At 35.9% G+C, this 20,740-nt stretch overlaps 2 protein-coding genes across 3 annotated transcripts; one reads left to right on the top strand and one right to left on the bottom strand.

Moving 5' to 3' along the window:
* The first annotated feature begins 167 nt into the window (after positions 1-167).
* On the top strand, positions 168-3,801 carry LOC133174236 (transmembrane protein 218-like). The gene is made up of 3 exons (XM_061309315.1): positions 168-286; positions 1,413-1,515; positions 3,413-3,801. Exons 1-3 carry the CDS (start codon positions 180-182, stop codon positions 3,548-3,550), a joined length of 348 nt encoding a protein of 115 aa, XP_061165299.1. The 5' UTR covers positions 168-179; the 3' UTR covers positions 3,551-3,801.
* Positions 3,802-7,085: 3,284 nt separating this feature from the next.
* On the bottom strand, positions 7,086-20,371 carry LOC133174321 (PR domain zinc finger protein 10-like). Of its 2 annotated transcripts, none has more exons than XM_061309412.1 (16): positions 20,266-20,371; positions 17,502-17,708; positions 17,011-17,227; positions 16,562-16,726; positions 15,918-16,079; positions 15,561-15,642; positions 13,746-13,934; positions 13,009-13,136; positions 12,814-12,910; positions 12,263-12,415; positions 11,663-11,778; positions 11,150-11,329; positions 10,946-11,018; positions 10,412-10,656; positions 10,188-10,243; positions 7,086-10,052 (listed from the first exon to the last, which is right to left on the bottom strand). In XM_061309412.1, the coding sequence occupies exons 2-16, from the start codon at positions 17,666-17,668 to the stop codon at positions 8,027-8,029; spliced, it is 4,056 nt and encodes a 1,351-aa protein (XP_061165396.1). In that variant the 5' UTR covers positions 17,669-17,708; positions 20,266-20,371; the 3' UTR covers positions 7,086-8,026. The 2 variants fall into 2 exon arrangements, with proteins under 2 accessions (XP_061165396.1, XP_061165397.1); XM_061309413.1 differs by having other exon boundaries at positions 13,018-13,136.
* Positions 20,372-20,740: the final 369 nt, after the last annotated feature.

Below are 20,740 nucleotides of genomic sequence, written 5' to 3'. Positions count from 1 at the left end.
TTTATACATATTTTTTTTAATTCACTAATTATGTAAGTAAGCAAATTTAAATATATATGAAAAGATAACTGATATGTAAATGCAATATATTTTTTAAAAAGTGACGTTTTTCTTTAATTTATCAATTTTAAATGTGAACAATCTCGGGCTCGATAATCAGTGATGTTATTTGTTTAGACATGGCGCTTATTTTAGGAGTTGGAGCTGGTTTCTTTACGTTAGCCCTGTTGTGGGCCTTAACCTTATTTGTCTGTGTGTTGTTTGCTAAGGCCCAAGGCGCACTTCAGTAAGTAGAAAGTGAATGGTTGATTAAATATTCATATTCATCATCTATGTTTCAGAAAATTGTTAACCTGCTCAGACATGACATGGAATCAACAGGTCCAGCACAATCTCTTGAACCTATATAGCTTGATATAGCTATATAGCTTTATCAAACTATTCAAAATACCTTGATAAAGCTATTGATATGCAGTTGTTCACAAGTTCTTTTTTTTTTTTTGTTAGAAGGAGACAAAACGTCGCAAGTATTTTACTTTTCTTATATGTACTATGGGCTATCAAAAAAGCAACTCAAACCAAAGATACCGGTAGTTTTAACGTTGCAGCTTTTGAATACTTTTAAGCAAAAGATGAATTTCCATTGTTTGGATAACTGTTCACCACTTTGTGTGTGCTGAGGGATGGATAAGTATGATTGCTTCACATGGTGCTGAATTATCACCAGTCAGTTATCTTGTTGACCAGAATTGACCACCTTTATAATTTCATTGAAAAACCGTGTAGTTACATATCAGTTGCTTTACATAGCCCCAAAACTTTTAGAATTTTTGAGTACAATTTGATGAGTGATTTATACATGCATTAATTGTTTTCTGAAGAGTTCAAGGTTGAACAGTCAGGGGCATGATGGAATCAAGTTATCATGGTTGAATACTATCACTGCACCAAGGTGCAACTTTTTGTACATGCTGAAAAAAATATATGATTTAAGAAAAAAGTGTGATAAAATTGCTAAATCAAGCTATTCTGAATAGCTTAATAAAGCTATATAGCTAATTCAAGCTATATGCATGTAGCTAAATCAAGAGATTGTGCAGGACCTGAAAATCATTGATCAAGTATATTAAATTCCTTAAAAATATGCATTCCAAACCACTAACATGACTTAGAAATATACATGTTGTTAAATAACAAAAATGATGAAAATATGTAGTTAGTAAAAATGATGATAGTTCATCATTTTTCAGAATTATAGATTTCAGTCTCATCTGTTACTGTTATGCGATACATTCCTTGAAGAGTAGGTGTATTGCTTTTCAAAAGGACAGTATAATATACTTTATTGTGTATTTGAGTATGATATGCTTTATTGTGTATTTCAGTATGATATGCTCTATTGTGTATTTCAGATATGCTGGAGTAGCGGCTGTGCTTGTATCAGGATTGGTGACCGTGATCTTGGTAGTGTTACCAAGGGAACCAAAAGTACCAACAGATGAACAAACTGCCATTGTGAGTTACACAAAATTCTGTCTGACAGAAATGCCATCTTTTTCAATACTGCACATGAACAAGGCTGGAGAAGTGGACAGACTTTCGGATGTAGGCAAAAGCCTATCCACTTCTCGAAAGAGGAGAGACCAAATACATGCACCAAGAATGTTAGCTTTGGTATCATTGTGAACAGAAAAGTGCCAGACAATAACTTAAAAATTCTTCTTCTTCTTCTTTTTTAACACATGAACATCTAGGTGACAAACTGTTTAGGTAAATAGAATGAGCCCTCTACAATTCATAACCCCTGGTTCATGATTCAGGTTCCAGAGTAAGGCTAAGTCGATCATAATAACATTGAAAGTTTAATAACACTTCTGAAATTCCTTTTTTCTTTCGGACTCCTAGGAGACATACTATACAATGCATATTGACTCTCTACCAACATTTTTAAGTTCATATCCCAGTAGTGTTTTTTTTTTTAACCCCAGATGGTGCAGTGATGTTTGGTAAATTCCTGGAAGTGAGCCATAATCCCTATAATTAAAACTTAATAGTGAAATTCATTGCCCCAAGGCTAAGTAGAGTTTTGACTCCAGGACATGGTGGAATTTGAACATAAACTACTTACATAATGAAAATTCTTTTCACTCCTGGACATATAGCTGATAAACTTCATGCACTGCACTAATGAGCAAGAAGTCCTTGACTAAAATCCCTTTCCTAAGATATGGAGGTCAGGCCACATTAGGTGGTGATATTAAAGTTTGTTATATGTAGACAAACTCTTGATATCCAGGACATCATCGAGCCTGTGAGCTTGTTGTATAAAAAAAAAATGCCTTTTTCAAGGATTCTTTGAGTATAGATTGTCAAGAACACCCCATGTGTATTTAAATTAATTGATACTGAGAATTTCTGTAAATTTTATATAGTTTGAAATATTATATCATTACTGAACACAGGGTTGGCAAAAAACTGGGAAATACTCATATTTCCCAGGATGGTGGGAAATACTGGTAATTATCGAGAATTACTGGTATTTCCCGGGAAATACTGGGAAATAAGAAATAGGTACACATTTCATTCATATTGACATGTAGTACACCTTATTGGCTAAGATATCTTCCTGGTATCACTGTTCCCGATTTAAAAAATTCTGGTTTCCAAGTAATTCATTTTATATACATGTAATCATAACACAGTATATTCATATACCGATCATGAGTGCTTGAGTCAGATGTAGTCTATAAAGGTCCATGAAATGAACACAAAGATCCCAATTGAGTTTTTATGTAACTAAAGAAGGATCTAAGAAAATTCTTAAATGTAGAGTATGGTATGAATATCAGATCTGAGAAGAAGCCTTTAGTTTTACTCAAGGTAATTATCTCTCAAAACAGGAGCACAAAACTGTCCAGAGCAATTTCTTAAAACAACATGATTGTTTGTAATAACTACAGTGTTTATAGAAGGATGAAAACAAGTTTTTTTTTGTTGTTCTTGGATTAATAATTAATAAACTTAATAATTTTACAAAACTGAAAAGAAACTTGAATTGAAAAACTTCAGTTTTTGTACAGCCAGGGAAATGTTTCAGAATGCTTTTGGGTATGGGATCTGGAGTAGGTGATACATTCTGAATATGTTATATAGCAATTTGAGACATATTCCATATTATTCATCTTCTGGTTTTATGTTTATTTTTAAATTTTGAATAAGATTGAATGAATTAGAGAAATATAAAACTCTAATAACTTAGTATTTCCCAGTATTTCCCAATTTAGAGAAAAATTGTAGTATTTCCCGGGACGGGAAATACCAGTATTTACCACTGGTAATTCCCGACCAACCTGACTGAACACAATAATAATGTATTAGTGAGCTTGGATCAATCTGTTTTTCTCTATTCCAGATATACGACTATACAATAATATACCGATACCTACTGATGTCTGGATGTCTCTTATTTTTATTGATTGGACTGGGAGCCTACCTTGGTACACATGTTATGGAACCAGTCTATGCAAAGTCATTACGCAGACTGCGATGAGGTTGAAGGAATGTTTTTTAGTTATGGACTTAGATTAAAAATGTATGCCATGGACTTGAAGTTTCTGGAGTTCGTGCTGAAATTTGTGAAAATGATGTGTACTTTCAACATTTGTCAGTTGTTTACATTTTTCAGATTCCATTTTACCAAATGTAAATCGGTCATTATTTAAAAAGTGTTTCATCCATCACTGTTACATTATTCTGGTTATGAAGAACATATACATAGAATTTATATTAATTAAAATAGTGCAAGAGTAACTCTGATGTTGTTATGATCTTTGGCACTGAGCTCTGCAAAATGGAGAATCTTCTCACAACAATTATTTTCAAACAGAGAACATTGTATCTCAGGTATACGTGATGTTCATATTACCAGCACTTGTCCTGCTTTGTCCTAAAGCTTAAAGACTATCCCATTCAGTCTCAACTTTTGATCATTAAATTAATTGATTCTTTTGTTTGACCACTAGCATCTATGTAGCATATTGAAATATATGTACATTGCAAATGATATTCTTTACCTTCAATCTACAGCATCTATGGGTGCTTTTGACTTTGACTTATTAACCCTAATTTCGCTTAACCCCTTGTAACTTTGCTGCAAAATGATGGTGAAAAGAAAGTAACATTTATTTCAAGAATTTAATTGGTTACATTTGAAACAGGGTGGTAGAAAATGGAACAGACCAGACAAGAATTTGAACCTAGATCCCTTGACCTCTAGACAGGTGCTATACCAACAGCTATTGGGCCACAAACAAACAAACCTGACTACTTACATCTATGTATAAGAGTTAATTAGTAATATTTAAAGATTGGACATGCATACAATCTATTGTAAGCCAATGATGAAACTTTGTGTCTTTTTCTAAAGTTTATTAAGACACAGTGATTGTATAGATTTTTAATTTTAAGTCCTGGAATGTCATCAAAATAGACCAACACACTTGTTATAACAAAAGTTTAGCAATATGAGCTGCATTTTTGAGGATTTCATTTTGCTGTTAAAATGTGCTGTTATGATAAATCTGTATGTAATTTAAACCTTTATGATCAATAAGACTAAAATAAAGTTGTTTTTTTTTTCAGAAGATAGGTTTCTGTACAAGGGAATGTATAGTATTATATAAGAAATAAATATTGTACAGGAGGACAATAACGTAATTTTGCTCCAATCAAAGCTTCTGAATAGTTCTTCCATTGCAAATATGAACAAGAGAAGTTTATAAATGCTCTTTTTTCCATCATTGAAATTGTTAATTACAATTTTGCAAAAAAAAATTCTGACATCAAAGTTGCAGCTCAAAGAAGATGGGCGTGTTTGGTGTGTGAACTGCAGGAATAAGGCGTTCGAAACATTTATAGTATAAATGTCTACGATTTGGTCAGCTGACCACAGCTGGATATACATTACAACTACATGTAATAAAGTATCAGTAGAATTGCTTCGCTTTCGGTGCAACAGAACCAGAATTTATCTATTTGGAAAAAAAATCAGTGCAAAAAATTAAACTGACAAAAAATTTGATTGTTTCTACTAAAAAAAATAGTAACGCTCCATTCGAGGATCGAACCAAAAATATTTCTTGTTTGTTGCACTGGACGAGTAACGCACACTACACATGCACTACTGAGCTATCACTGCTACACACTATTTACGGTTTTTAAAGCGACAACAAAGCACCGCATTTACACATTGGAATTTTTTTTGGAAAAAGTTCATTTTTTATCGTCTCTGGGTCTTCTCTCCATTTTTTACAAATCTTTGTTAGTTTCTTTGAATTAAAACGCACACAAATAACGTTTCAACATCATGGAGAGATGACCCAGAGGTAGCAAATTTTTAGAAAAAACGTGTTTGAAAATGTAACATTTTGTGCCAAATGACTCATCTAGCCAATTTTCAAGTTCCTTTTTAGCAAATCAAAATACAATATCGAGAAAATATTTCCCTTTCCTATTTCTCAGGAACCGGTTACATCAAAACAATGCTAAAATTTCATGTGACAGATCATTGAAATTTTCACTTTTCAAGTGCGCCCAGATTCCTGCCGAATGTCAATCAAAAGCGCCCTCGTTCTTGCTTTAAGTTTAGTCCAAAATATTCAAGAAGAGCTGAGAACTAGAACCCAAAGGTAAGAAAAGTCCAAAAATGATTCCCAAAGGATAGTCAAAAGAATGCGGTTTTCCGGCAAACAGGTTATTTTTATATGCTCAGAGGGTATTCATGGCCCTGGATAAAAAAGTACTTTTTTTTTTGGCTGTCTTACAATTGCCATGCCAGCTACCCTTGGTCCGTAGGTTGACCAATGAACCTCAACATGGCACCACCTTTCAATCAAGATATACCTTCATTAGTATTATTTATGGGCTCAGTTCCCATCTCTGCACCACAGGAGTTCTATCCCTAAGCTCTTTTACTTATCTACTTCAAAGTTCCCAATTTTATTGCTCTTAGTCAAAAATCTTAATAGTAACTTTGTTAGTCTGAAAGAAAAAATAATATTTAGGATATTGATTGCTTGGTTTCGAACCCCAAGAATACCACATTAAAATCATACAATAATTTTTGCCGAGAGAATTTTCCATGGAAAAGTTTGTCACCCTTTCAGATCTTTACTTTACATACTAAATTTACAAATAGAATATATGATTTTTGTACTTTGGAAGCTATAGGCATTTTGCACACCTTGTTCTTCCATCTCCTTTTTGCCACAACACAATTACAAGTGTATAGCAATTTGCTCTAAGTGAACTTAAGTCAGTCATTATACACACCTTAGAATCTATGTTGAGATGGTTTCTTCGCGTTTTGCAAAACGGGAATTTGTCCTGGTAAGATAATTACTTAATTGCTATAGTCTATATCATAGTTGTGAATTTGGAGAAAGAGAATCTACGGAAAGAATGGGGAAAAAAATTAATTTTGCATTATATTTTGATTTATTTCTGTAATTTCATAAGCAGAAATTTTTTTTTTTAAAACAACACAATATCAAAAATACTAATCAAAACTATAATTATATTCATATGATACTAACTGGACAAGTTCATTTTTCTCATGAATTAGGATTGAAATCATTTCCTCATTCATTTTATCTTTATTACCGGTAAGTAAAAAACAGGATGAACTTGTCTAAATTATCGACTTCATCTTCAGTTGGGTTGGACAAGTTAAATTTTCAAAATTTATTCTTTTAAATATATATCGTAATGCATTGGTAAAATATAGGTAATTCCAGGTAAATCCCAGACGAAGATCAGACTATAATTGCTATCAAAACATATTTCACACCTATTGTTCTATACCTAATTATCAAATGTGTGCAAAACGGGAACACACTGGGCACCGTTGAGGTTAACTTGTGTTGGTTTATTCCCTTGTGTTTGTACCTTAATTAAAAAGTAATAGCCCAGATACAAATTTCTTTTCGTTAAATTCACTGAGGTTTTAATTTTAGTCACAACTACCTAACTTCAAGTCATCAGACATCAAGTTCCCCTTGGGGGCATAAAAATAATTATCAACCACCTTATAAACTTTAATCATTTATTTCAAAACAAAGGAACAATTACTATATAAATTAAGCAATGATTAATTCAAAGATTTCACTTCAGTGCATTCACTTGAATATTTAATTATATTGTTGAACAGCTGCAATACTTGCCTCTAGTCACAGATAGCTTTGTAAACAAACTTGTTCAACAAGTGTTCAACATATATAATTATTCACCAATAGGCAAAGTTCTACAGCACATGAAGTTAAACACTTGCAACCCTTGATGATATGGTGAATTGTCACAAATTTAGGCTCTCTGGAAATCATTTCTGTCAATCATCTGAATAAATCAGCCTTGTAAGAACCACAGCTAAATGTATTATGTGCGGTGTAGATTTAATTTCAAGGTTTTCATAATAAAATAGTACTAGTAAAATTGATTTAAATTGTAAGCAATATGGGAGACAGGAAATATAGTTGGACTGTATGTGAGTTGGAAAAAATGAGCAAATGCAAATTTTGTTGAGAAAATGTAAAAATAACCATGAGCACATTCAATGCACCTCTATTTTACCAGAAAGTAAATAAAACCTTCACCATAATCAAACATTAAACTTTCTTACCCCAAGCTGAGTGAATTTGAAAATTGTAGTTTGCAGAACAAGTGAAACCGTGAACTAAGAAACATTTGTCCCATGTATTGGGACTTAGTATGGAACTATTCTGGAATTATAAAACAAAATAAAAGCCAATACTTAACTTAAAGTGCAACAAACAGGTAAATACATGAATATTAAATCCAAATTAGCTTGTTACTTGGATTTTAATATTAATACCCAAGTAAATAAATAGAGGCATAATTCATAAAGAAGGCATGTCCATAGGCAGTATTGGGCAGCATGAAAAGACTACAGGTATACGTACACACAAATAAAAGTCCTACAATAAGTATAGAAAAGTTCTATGATATTGATCTATCTGTATCTCTGATATGTCGGCCATGTTTGTGTACTGATAATGGCTCCAGGTGGGAGGGACACGGGAATAGCCTGCATAGCTACACCTGACTGGGAGGACACAATGATATTTTGATTCTCCTGGTTAGCTTGGCTCCTCCCTGGAGACTGGGTTGGAGAGGTAATCACCTGCAAATTGGTGTCAACCATCTGTTCACCAGTTGACGAACTAGCTATTGCTGTCAGCTGAATGGGAGCTCCAGGGATGTGATTGGAAGGCAGAAAATGAGCACCAGATAATGTCTGGCCAAGATGGCTGAACTCAATAGTGGAGTGAGCAGTTGAGAGATTTTGGACTTGAACCATTGCAGGGGCACCTGTTCTGGGGGTTACAGTTGCTATTTCACCTAAGCTGGTGCGATATTCCTGGACTGGTTGTAAGGAGTGAGTTAACTCACTCATGGCTTGTGTCAGCAGATCTGCTTGTGGCATCCCTTCTGTTGCATTGGGTTGTTGAATGCAAGCAACAACTGCATTCTCTGAATCAACAAAACGAACTAAATGTTGCACAGGCTGTGTTTGATGCTCTCGGGTCTGATGGGGCTCTTGTGGGGGCTGAACTTCCTTGACATCAGATTTTGAAATCTTTGGAGTGTAGCCCTGTTCAATGACAGTGTCTGGATGTTTCTTGCGCTGATGTTGGGTGAGCTTAGCTTTACTTGCGTACTGCTTGTGGCAATATTCACAGGAGTGTGGCATTGTTGTTATACTTCCAACTGTCTGGGAGTAGGTGGGGTTTGGTAATCCAGGAATGTCTATGACTTTTTTCCGAGCACTCACAGGCAGAATAGACCCTGGATGATTCTTTAAGATGTGGGCTTTTCTCTTTGAGCTGGACTTGTAAACCTTCTCACAGTACTGGCAGTAATAATCTTTCTGGGTTTTCAGTATTGGCAGGTTGAGTTCAGGAACTGACTCCATATTTATATCTGGATGTCTCTTTGCAAGATGGTTAACTAACATACCTCTTCTTTTAAACCCTAACATACATAAATGACACTTGTAAATAAATCTGTGAAAATCTGTGGGTGACACTTTTGGAACAAACTTCTTTGAAGACACGTTATGTTGATTGACAGGTTTAGCCTCTTTATCACCAGCATGCATGCGACGAATGTGCTCTTTGAGTTTGTCTTTCCTCTTGAACTGCCGTCCACACGTCTCGCACATAAACTCCCTGTGACTTGAATGCCTCAGCATGTGCAGTTTGAGCTTGTCTGGACGAGGAAACACTTTCTTACACTCTGGGCAAGGATATTCCTTGTTTGAGTGAAAACTTCTTAAGTGCTTTCTCAGTGATAGGAAATCCTCAAATTGTCTTTCACAGTCTGGACATTTGTAGTACCCATTGACGCAGTGTTTCACTACGTGTGATTTCATTGCATTAGTGTGATCAAATCCTTCATGGCACACAGGACAAGTGTAATACTTCTTGTCACTATGGATCTTCAAATGGCAGGATAAGGCAGAGTTGTTCATGAAGCGTTTGTAGCAAACTTCACACTGCAATGGCTTTGTCGAGTCATCCCCATGACAAAGAATATGTCTTTGGAGTCGCTCATGTGTATAGAATGCTTTGCAGCATTTGTCACACTTGAATGGCCTTTCTCGTAGGAATTTATACTTTGATGTTCCATGCTCTGCTGCATGCTGTATCAGCAATTTCTGGTCATTGAACTGCATTTGGCAAACTGGACATGCCAAGATACTTTTATCAACTTGAACATAATTTGTACCAGACCCATACGTCACAGTTTCGCTGCTGGTGATGGCGTATTGCTGTACCCTCTCCAGATCTACATCCTCTGCTGCATGCACCAGTATGTGGAGATTTAAAACGTTAGAGTTTTCGAATGACAGGTGGCAGTGATTGCATTCCCAATCATTACCTCCCCCTGAACCCTTTCCTTTCCGTCGATACAGGTTCATCAGGTTTTTCCTGATTTGTTCTGGATTTTGTCGGTTTTTGTATTTCTTCAAGGTCCTGAAAGTATGAATTGAAGTAGTGTTATAATGATACATGAAGACAAGATTAAAGGAAAGGATCTGTTGGAAGTAAAAGTGAATGGAATAACATCTTAAGACACGAAAGTTCTTTTGAAGAATATTAAAAACGTACTTGTTCAAGTAAAAACTTGTTGATTTTTTCTTCCACATATAAGTTTCACCTATGTCCTGCAATAAAACAAAATGTTAATATTAATGAAATTCTTTTCTAATAATTTCATATCTTTCATTTAAATTAAGACCTTGTAAAACAAGAAACCCATGAAGAAAAAGATTATACAGGTTATTCTTTCAAGAACATTGATTTTTAGAGTACCAGTACACTTATTTCAGTACCTTGGTCTTTTTGGGCGGCTTCAATTTCTTGGCTCTTTCAAAAGATGTAGATGTCTCAGCCTCATTGACCACCTCTGTGGCGTACTGTTGTGGCACGGGAGGAGTATAGCTAAAGGGCTTGGAGGTGTCCTTCATGGTAGAAGTATTAACCTCATGAATCATGATGTGCTTCTGTAGTGCCATCTGTGTTCTGAAGGACTCCGTGCACTCGTAACAAACAAATTTATTTTCCTGGTCATCCAATGCTGTAATACACATGTAAAATAATAAGGAACTACTGAACATTCAAGCAATTAAAAAAAAGATTTATAAGAAACTAATAAATAATATGTCTATCATGCAGTTTTCTTCTAATTTTTTTCTTCTAATTTTACACAGTGACCATCATCCCTTATCATTTCATTAGCTTTTTTCATACGTACATGTACACATGTTCACACAACTTTTTATCTGACACTAGAAAGGATTTCAGACCCAAGAAGCTACAAGATATATACAATCTCCATATTCTGAGCTTTGCACGGTTGTACTTACTCTGTATATCTTGGTCAGTGATCTCTAACTTTGGAAATCCAAATCTTTCTGCATAATGTGGGGCATACCAAACCTGATGTCCAAAATTCAAATCAACATAACCTTTGAAATCATTTTAGATAGCTTTTTACGGTGCGTTAGAAAAAGAAAATGACATTTCTGAAATGATATCTTGACACAAGCATGGGGTTAACATGTACGAACCTTGATTTCTGCTTTAGCTTCAATGTTTCGAGTGACAGTAAAATAAATATCTAGGCCATATTGATACGCCACACAATTTTGCTCCGCATAACTTTCAGCAGGTCTAACAAACATCATCCAGTTACATTTGTTTTCATCAGAAGTATCAAAATAACTGACGTCTCCCTCACCTCTTTCAATCTAGAATGGGTGTATAAAAAAAAACATATCATATAATTTTTCTTGTTATTGCAAACTAAAACCATATTTACATTTCACTATATGACTTTAGCTTTATGACACAGAATTTGTCTCCCAGCTACTGCATGTCAGGTTAGGCAGGTTTCACTGTACAAGATATTTCAAAGACACTGATTATTAGCTTAATTTAAAATGTAATGGTTTGGGCCATGGATATAATGGCCTGGGTAGCTCAGTAGGTAGTGCACCTGACTAGTGATGCAGGGGTCCAGGTTTGATTCCCGGTCCAGCCATACAGTTACAAACCATGCAGATTGACCCTGCTCTACTTACAGCCAGGGGGAATTTGCCATTAATAGCATTCTCATCGGTGACAAGTTCTCCAACAAAGGGTCCAAACTGGACATTTTTCTGGATGGTTCTCTTGGCAAATACTCCAACACTTGTTTCTGAAAAGAAAATAATGTTACATAACACTGCTCTATCTTGACAATCATGAAATTATGCATAGTCTATGATACTTAACCAGCAGAGCTAAAAAGAAAACTCTTTTTTCCAAATCTGACTTTTTTTAATAGCATTTTCTTGAGATAATGAGTACCAAATCATGAATCTGAAAATAACCAAACCCTCCATGGAGTATACACAAAAATCTATTTGACTTTTACCTTTGACTTGGTCTAAACACTAATATACACTCTTTATTCAAAGAACTCAATGAGACTGAAAACTTGATTGGAGGTGACTGAACACCCTTTACTCAGACACTCATTTGGTTAAGGCATGTGCTTGACTAAGCCCAGTAAGCCAAGGTCAGGAAAATTTGTTTTGGACAAGTAACATCTGATTTACAGAGGTTGGACATACTGATCACTATGGGGCACCCACACAGCAGTGCATTTATTAATTTATTTAAAGCTATTTTATTTATACCTATAGGATGGAGATTTGGGTCCCCAATTCTAAAGATCTGTAACAGTGGGGGGAGACTGGACCATGCTCGAGATAGAACCACCTTGTCAGGCACAAGGGTCAGTTTGTGGGTAGGGCACTCTGTGGCGTACGTTGTTGAACAATCATCACACCCTACAAACATAGGATATAAATTACATCATAATAGATGCTTGAAGTATGTATTCAAAGCATCTTGTCTCTAAATGATACACATGTAAAAACTATCAAAAAATAAAATGGATGTCCCATAAACCATACATTTCATACAGGAATTCTTCTGGAATATGCAAAACCAACAAACATTAGACCATTGGTATTTCAAGTTCACCTATTTATTAAGCAATGATATGATCAATGCAAATTTAATATAAAGCAATTTAGACTAATGGAAACTCACAATTGATTGCTCTTTAAGTCAAAATGTCAAGGTAAAACTCATTTTTTTAAGGAGTGGTATAAATACATTGTTTCAAAAAAAATTTAACACAGCAGACTTCACAGATTTCCTAATGTTTTCAGACTAGACTTACATATTTCATTGTAGTTATATACTCCTGGCTTGTACTTTGGTTTTCTCCAAGTCTGAGGTTCATTTTCCATCTCAGCAATACGAGATGATTTTCTTACCTATATTAAAATTGAAATGATAGCTTCTGCATAAATTTTTTCTCTAAACAGGCAGACATGAAAATGTTTGACTTGTAGAACCCTTTTTTCTAACGTACTAGACGTACAGGGACAGGAACTGTTGATAGGGAGTCTGGTTCATTCCTCTGGTTTTTTCCACTCGTCAATTGATACATCTGAATTCCATCAAGGCCTGACCTCATGTTTGAATGATGGCTCAACTGACCTGGGAAAAAGGACAAATTACTCATACCTTGTCAACGTCTATATGAAAACAAGATGTGCTTGTGAAACAATGATGCCCCCATAAGGCAGCTTATGGCCAAGGTTAAACTCCAAGGCTAAGATATCAAGGTGAAAAATATTGATGCCCAAAGAAAGGTCTTTTCACAAAAAATGGACATGTGAAATATGAAAGTTTTAGCACCAACCATTCAAATGTTATGGTCAAGGCTGAAATTTGGTTGAAGTTTTTCAAAAGAAGGTAAATCTCCCAGGTCAAATTCATGAGGTCAAAAATTTTGGTACCCAAAGAAAGGTTCTGTCACAAGGAATAAACCTGTGAAATATGAAAGCTCTAGCCCCAACTGTACAAAAGATATGGCCAAGGTTAAAATTTGGTAGACAAACATACAGACGGACAGACCAAAAACTACATGCCCCGATTATGGGGGCATGAAAATCTTTATGCCTATATATACTGAAATCATGAAATGTAAGAATTAATATCTTCACGTCAAAGTAAATCTGTTTGCAGGCCATACTATTATGGCGAAAAACAAAATATACAGCAGTAGATGTGTACTTGTGTATCTAATTCATACAAAATTTTTACCCAGGTCTGTAGGCAGAACTGAGTTTCCTACACCTGAAGTCTCCAAGCTCTTTCCAGCAGATGAGAAGCTGATGGCAGTTGATTGGGTGGTGTCTATCAAGGCTTCCTGGTTATGGTGCAGTGGTCCTGGTTCTTTGACCATTGTGGAATGGATTCCAACTTGGTCATCCTCCAGGATATAGCCATGAACTACATTTGATTAGTGTTAAATTACAAAAATTTTTAAATAAAATGATAAAATTTTCTATATGTAAAAAGCTCAATCCAATCTACTGGTGACTTGCACTTGGTGTTGAAAATTTTTGAACTGCAGTATGTTTTTCTCCATGCATGATTTTAAATTAGTCACAGCAGAAACACAAGAGGACTGAATTAACAAGAGGCCCATGAGCCACATCACTCACCTGAGCACATTGGCTAGGAAAAAAGCACAAATCAGTTCAGTATTGAAAAGTTTACAGGGGGGCTTGAATTTTAAACTACCTGAGGATGCTTCCATACCATTATAACAAATGGTTTTGCTTGTTGTCCTGGAAAGAAGAATTTTTTCCTGCATATTCCTTTGTAAAAATTTGATCTCCCATTTTGGCCCCACCCTACCCTTGGCGGTCTTGATTTGAACAAACTTGAATCTACACTACCTGAGGATGCTTCCATATCAATATCATTAAACATGGCTTTTCTGTTCTTGAGAAGAAGATTTTTTCCTATATATTCCTATGTAAAACTTTGATCCCCCATTGTGGCCCCACCCTACCCTTGGCAGTCTTGATTTGAACAAACTTGAATCTACGCTACCTGAGTATCCTTCCATATCAATATGACTAATCATGGCTTTTCTGTTCTTAAGAAGATTTTTTCCTATATATTCCTATGTAAAACTTTGATCCCCCATTGTGACCCAACCCTTCCACCGGGGGGTCATTATTTGAACAAACTTGAATCTACACTACCTGAGTATGCTTCCATATCAATTAGACTAGACATGGCTTTTTTGTTCTTGAGAAGATTCTTTCCTATACATTCCCATGTAAAATTTTGATCCCCCATTGTGGCCCCACCCTACCCTTGGGGGTCATGATTTGAACAAACTTGAATCTACACTACGTAATGAAGGTTTCACATAAGTTTCAATTTTCCTGGCCTAATGGTTCTTGAGAAGAAGATTTTTGAAAGATGACACCAAATTTTCCCTAATTTATAATTATCTCCTCTTGAAAAAGGATGTGGTCCTTTATTTGAAAAGACTTGAATCCAGTTCACCTAATAATGCTTTGTGGCAAGTTTGATCAAAACTGGCCCAATGGTTCTTGAGAAGTCGAAAATGTGAAAAGTTTACAGACGGACAGACAGACAGACAGACAGACACAAGACAAAATGTGACCAGAAATGCTCACTTGAGCTTTCAGCTCAGGTGAGCTAAAAAGTTGATTCCCCTTGCAAGTCACCATTTAGACCCATGCATATTAGTAAGCAGCTAAGGAAAATTTTTCATTCAAAAATAAAAATTTACAAGAATGAATACAGTGTCATAAAACTTTGAGATATCTCAAGTTTTGAGTTGGTTGGATATTTGCTAGCTCCCTTTGACATGTGAAATATTTGAAACATTAATGTTTGAGATAAAGATGCTCATGTATATTTAAGGTGTAAAAGTTCTGTATTCAAATTTAACAGGCTACTGGTTTAAAAAAATCTAGAAACAATATATATTGATTTTGAGTGATGGGGGGGGGGGGGTGTTTGAAAGGGAAACAAAAATTGTGTCCAGTAACATATTTTTTTTTTTATTACCAATATATATTTTTTTATTACCATGAGGGGCTGATTGATAGTTCTGCAGATCTCTGTCATCCCTGGTTGTGTCTGCATCACCACTGACAATGTCCCTGGCTATCTACAATGTTAGTTATTTTTTTTTATGAATCATGTCTTGCTAGTATATCTCTATGACTGAGTGTCAAGTACTGGGTATGAATTTGGCAGCAAAGGCCTTCAATCTTGGCTAGCAGAGGGCTTTAATCTTGGCTAGCAGGGGGCCAATTTTGGCTAGCAGAGGGCTTCAATCTTGGATAGTGAGTGTTAAAGTCCCAGTCCAGACAAAAATTAAAATAAAAATGGAAGGAAACTATTATCATTTAAATATTTCAATCAAGATGGTGAATAATTTACCTCCTTCTTTTTGGGAGGGAACCTGCTGCTGTCTACAGAACCTCTGGAATACGTCATTCTCTGATCCTCATGTGCTATTGCCTCATTTATGTTTCCATTTCTTAAGTTCTTTGGCACTGTTACTTCATTGTAAGAGGTAGCATAGCCTTGGATGCTTGATACCTTTTAATAAAAACATAATGATCAAAAGTGAACAAACACTGAACCTCATACATATACAATAACAGAAAATTCTTTGTCCCCTTAATTATTTTTAATTGATCAGAAGCTTAAATCCATTTTTTGGTGATTCCTCTAATGCAGTGAGGATTGTACCTAATTCCCATTGGTACATATGAATTCAGGAGCCCTCAAGTCTTAAGACAGCTTCCAATGTTTTTAGAGTTACAGCTCTTAATTTCAACGATAAAACATATCAAGCATCACTTAATTCAGAATTAGTCGTGTTGAGAAAATATTCTGACCCTACAAAGCTAACAGTGAACAATGATCTCAAATATCAAGGATATGTCAAATGGAAGTCCCAGGCACTTTTTCTTCATGTATTTTCTCAAGTATTCATATTTCAAAGTTTTTGCTTGGTACCACTGAGTTTGAGCAAACACATGGTTTGACTGTTATTAGTACATACACTCTGTCCTTACCGGTACAGGTGTCAGGATGGTATGAGTGGGCAGCTGATTGAGACTCTCCTGGTGGGACATACTGGACACACTAGAAGGACCAGCAGAACAGTCCACAGGGGAGACAACTCTCTGTACAGTAACCAGTCTGTCCGCGTCCATCACCACATGATGCATCTGATAGCCCTGTTTAATTGTACAAAAAATATTACTGCCGTCATGGCTTCTTAGATAATTATATACAGATTAACTCCAAAATATCTACTTCAAATTCTACATACATGCAACCTAATAAACTTGTCATTCTAAAAAAAACCCTAAAATGTAAGTTTTCAATTTTCAAAGAAAGATTTCTCATAAATATTTTCATAAAGAAAAAGACACTAGGACATTTTTACTGATTTAGCTGTTTGAAAAAAATATATATAAGTTTATTTCATCTTTTTCAAGTCAGTTTGAGAATAAGTTACCATTTGAGAGATAGTGCTACTGTCCACAGAGCTGATGAGCTGGGATCCCTCCTGTGGCTGGAGACTGGAGTAAGATATCGCTTCATTATCAGTGGGGATTTCCCTGTAGGAGGTGGGGGACAGTCTGTCATAGGTAGTACTAGAAGTGGTGGGCTGGTAAAACTGCTGAGGGGGAGAGATCTGGTATGAGGACTGATCGTAGTTCCCCTGCTGGCTTCTGTAATGTGAAAATATTTTCCTATGACACTTGATGGTGTCACTGAGAAATTTATATTTTTAAAATATAATGTACCTTTAGGGTTGCAGTATACATGTTAGATCTAATTAATGCAATTATAACAATTATAACAAATACAGTGTGTCAATCAATCCTTAATGCATTTATAACAAACACAGTGTGTCAATCAATCCATCTTTTGATAATAAATACAACAGACATATTGGTTTTATTCTCTACATTTAAACTTTGAGAAACCCACACAATCTAATACCTGTCATGACTCCTGAAGTGATTGTTATATGTTGGGTGGTTGTACAAGCTTACAGTGGTAGATGCTGTAAAGTTAGAGTGACTTGATGTGTACGTCACATTTACTGGGTATGCTTCATTGGTGGAGTCTGGAGCCATCCACTTATCTTCACTATTGTCATCCTCCATACTTGACCAAGTACTTCACTTGAATCCACAGAATGTACACCTATATAAGAAAAATAAGCTGTAAGAATAATGTGGTTTGTACCTGCAATGGAAAAGAGGCACCTTAAATCCTCATTCACATCCATCATTTTCTTATCATTGGGATCTCCATTCTGTCTCCTCATACCCACTTTCTTCCTCCTTTGCTTGTTCTTTCCTCTCCCTCCGTTTTCAGGGCTTTTAACATCCATTGCAAGCAGGTCTGGTAAAAGGACCCTCACCCAATTGAAAATTGACTCTTCACCCTCCCCCCCCCCCCTAAAAAAATTAAGTTTAAAGTTTCCAAATGACAAGTAGATTGAATTTTTCAGTGCTATTAGTCTTCCAATTTCTCCCTAGCTCCTTAAATTATTCACCCATAAAGACTTACCCATCCTCTTACCTAATGCCTGTAAATTAATTATAAGGTGTTGGCAACCAGATCAGCTATCTGGAGGGAAGGGGCATAGTAACCCAAAGGTAATCAAACTGGGCCCTCACTTACTGTACATTATGCTTTACTCATTGAACTACTTGGTCCCACATTAAACAACCCTATAAGCTTCACTTAATTTACTTAATTTATGAGAAAAAAAATTGGGAAGTATTGACATGTGATTGTGACAATCAAGTTTGCTACCATGGCTGATTAGTCAGTTAGAAGAGCATGCACTTTCTTACAATGTAGGGGTCTAGGTTTTAACCCTGGACTAGCTCACTTCTTTCATTCCCATCCTGTTTGATATACTGGTTCCACATCACTCCTATATGATAGTTGTAAAGGTGGGCAGAGGTGAGAATGGGTTGATGTCACTGTCTCCAGTTGTGAAAATTAAGAGTAGAGAAAGTGGTTCATTTGATGCAAGAAAATTCCACAACTGATAGAGCACCTATCTATACAGAGAGCCTTAGGGTTTGAATCCAGTAATCTAGCTTCCTTATACACAAGAAAAGGGAATGAATAGAGTAAAGACAGCTTACAAGTTGTGGTTATAGACATCTATAAATGTCTGTGACAAATTCATTGCACAGATCAATGGACAATTGGACAAGGGATCAAATGGGGTTTTCTGTTACATTTTGTCAGTGGTTAATCACTACTGAGTACAGGGAAATTTTTGCCCTCTTCATTAGTAGCGGGGAAATTCAGAAATGGGCAAATTCAGCAGAGACAGAGTTACCTCTCTTTTATTTGGCCGAAATAAAAAGATGTTTCCAGGTGTGTTTTAGCGAAAAAAACATTGGGAAAAAAATAACTTGGTATACAGTATGACAATTTCATATAACATGTATAAGACCAAGATTTCTCTAGTTACTTTTAATAAGGTCTTTCATACTAAGTTGGGTGTGGCTGTTAGATGGCCTTGTTCTCCTGTGGCGGGAAAGCTCAATGGTAGAGAACCTGTCATTTGAGAGTTCAGGTGGCCCAGGTACAAATCCAGGTGTGTTGTACATCGATCACACATTTCATGCCATGACTTTATTGCCATGGAAGTGACAGCTTGTGAAAGGCCTGCTCAGGAGAGGAGTCTGGGTTGCATTTGATGTCTTTCAGGGGCAAGGAGGGAGGATGTACATGGCAGTCTGACAGGTTTCATTGAAAAGTGATCAGATATTTCAGTTGATATATAGCACCTAGCTGTGTATATAGAGTTGAGCTGGGTGGCCAGTTTCAAATCCTGCTTTGTTTTGCCTGGGTTGTTGTCTTTGGAGTGAAGACATTAAAAGAGTTAGGAAATCTAGAGTGTGGGTATCACGCACACAGGTTTAAATACAAATGCCAGATATAGCTCAGTTTCTTGGTAGAACACCTGTCAAGAGTTCAGGGGTCCAGGTTCGAATCCTGATCTGTCGCATTAATCCTCCCTTTCTGTAACATTTGGTGCCATTGCCCTGAGAGTGACAGGTAAAAGAGCTGCTGGGATGGTTTCTTGGGAGTTGAAGGCATAGATCGATCTACTAGGAGGGAGGAATGGCATATTCTTCAAGTGGCCTACTACAGTACCTCAGTTGATAGAGTATCCACCTCCAGTGCTGGGTGTCAGGTTCAAACCCTGGTCTGGTCCACTAGTCGCACTTTCTTCCCCCCAGTTTAAAGGACAATGACACAGAATAGAAGGTCATCAGCAGCCTCATTAGATGAATCAGAATGAACTTCCTTGGTTTATCTTACATGTGGAAAGTGTATGTACGGATATAGGACAATGAGGATAAAGTGGCTCTAAATGGGACTTGTTAGGTTGTGGGCCTATAGATTATACAACAGTGTATGTACAGATCCCAGACGGTGCTAATAACCTTAGGAATGATATTCACACCGTGTTGATACATTTTCTATTTGTTTGACAATTCCCTAACACATGCCCTGCTTTGCGTGATATTTGGCCACCCCTTCGCACCAAACTTAGACACGAATAGGATCATTTAGTCCACAAATGGAACCTACCAACATTTGGAGTGTTCCATTGCGAATCACTCCGGATTATACCAAACAGTGGGGGTCACAACATTTCTTTGTATACGTGTTTGCGAGACAAGTAAATAATATTTCGACTGGTTAGGCCAATAATAGTACAAACCTATTTCAAAGAGTTGATCCTTGCAGCAACTACAATAACATTCAATTTATACACCATAAATTTGAAGTTCTTCTATCCTTATCCCCCTTTTTGTTGAAGATCCATCTTTGTCGGAAAAAATAACAGGTAGTTTGCGCGCGCATTCATTGTTGTGCGTCATATTTTCGATATGGCATCTTGTAAAATAAGAGTAAGGGTCAATTTTAAAATCCAAACGTTGATTTTGTTATACAAGTTTATTAAATTGAAAGCCTATTAAAATATGTACATTTGACATAAAAATAAAAAAATCTGAACGAATTGAATGAAAAATAAAAGCGAAATCAATATGATAAAAGTAGGAATTTTCATGATTTAAGCTATGCCATTTTTCGAGTCAGTGGCGGATCCAGCACATTAACATTTGACTTCACAAGAATTAGCCCAGGCTGTTTTTCTTAGGAATAAGGGCTTTATAATATGCACATCAAAAAAA

Source organism: Saccostrea echinata, unplaced genomic scaffold, assembly GCF_033153115.1.
Source record: "Saccostrea echinata isolate AGI-Se365-2 ecotype Australia unplaced genomic scaffold, CSIRO_AGI_Sech_v1 ptg000057l, whole genome shotgun sequence".
NCBI lineage: Eukaryota > Metazoa > Mollusca > Bivalvia > Ostreida > Ostreidae > Saccostrea > Saccostrea echinata.
The sequence above is the reverse complement of the archived record's forward strand: the minus strand, read 5'-3'. Positions and strand labels throughout refer to the sequence as shown.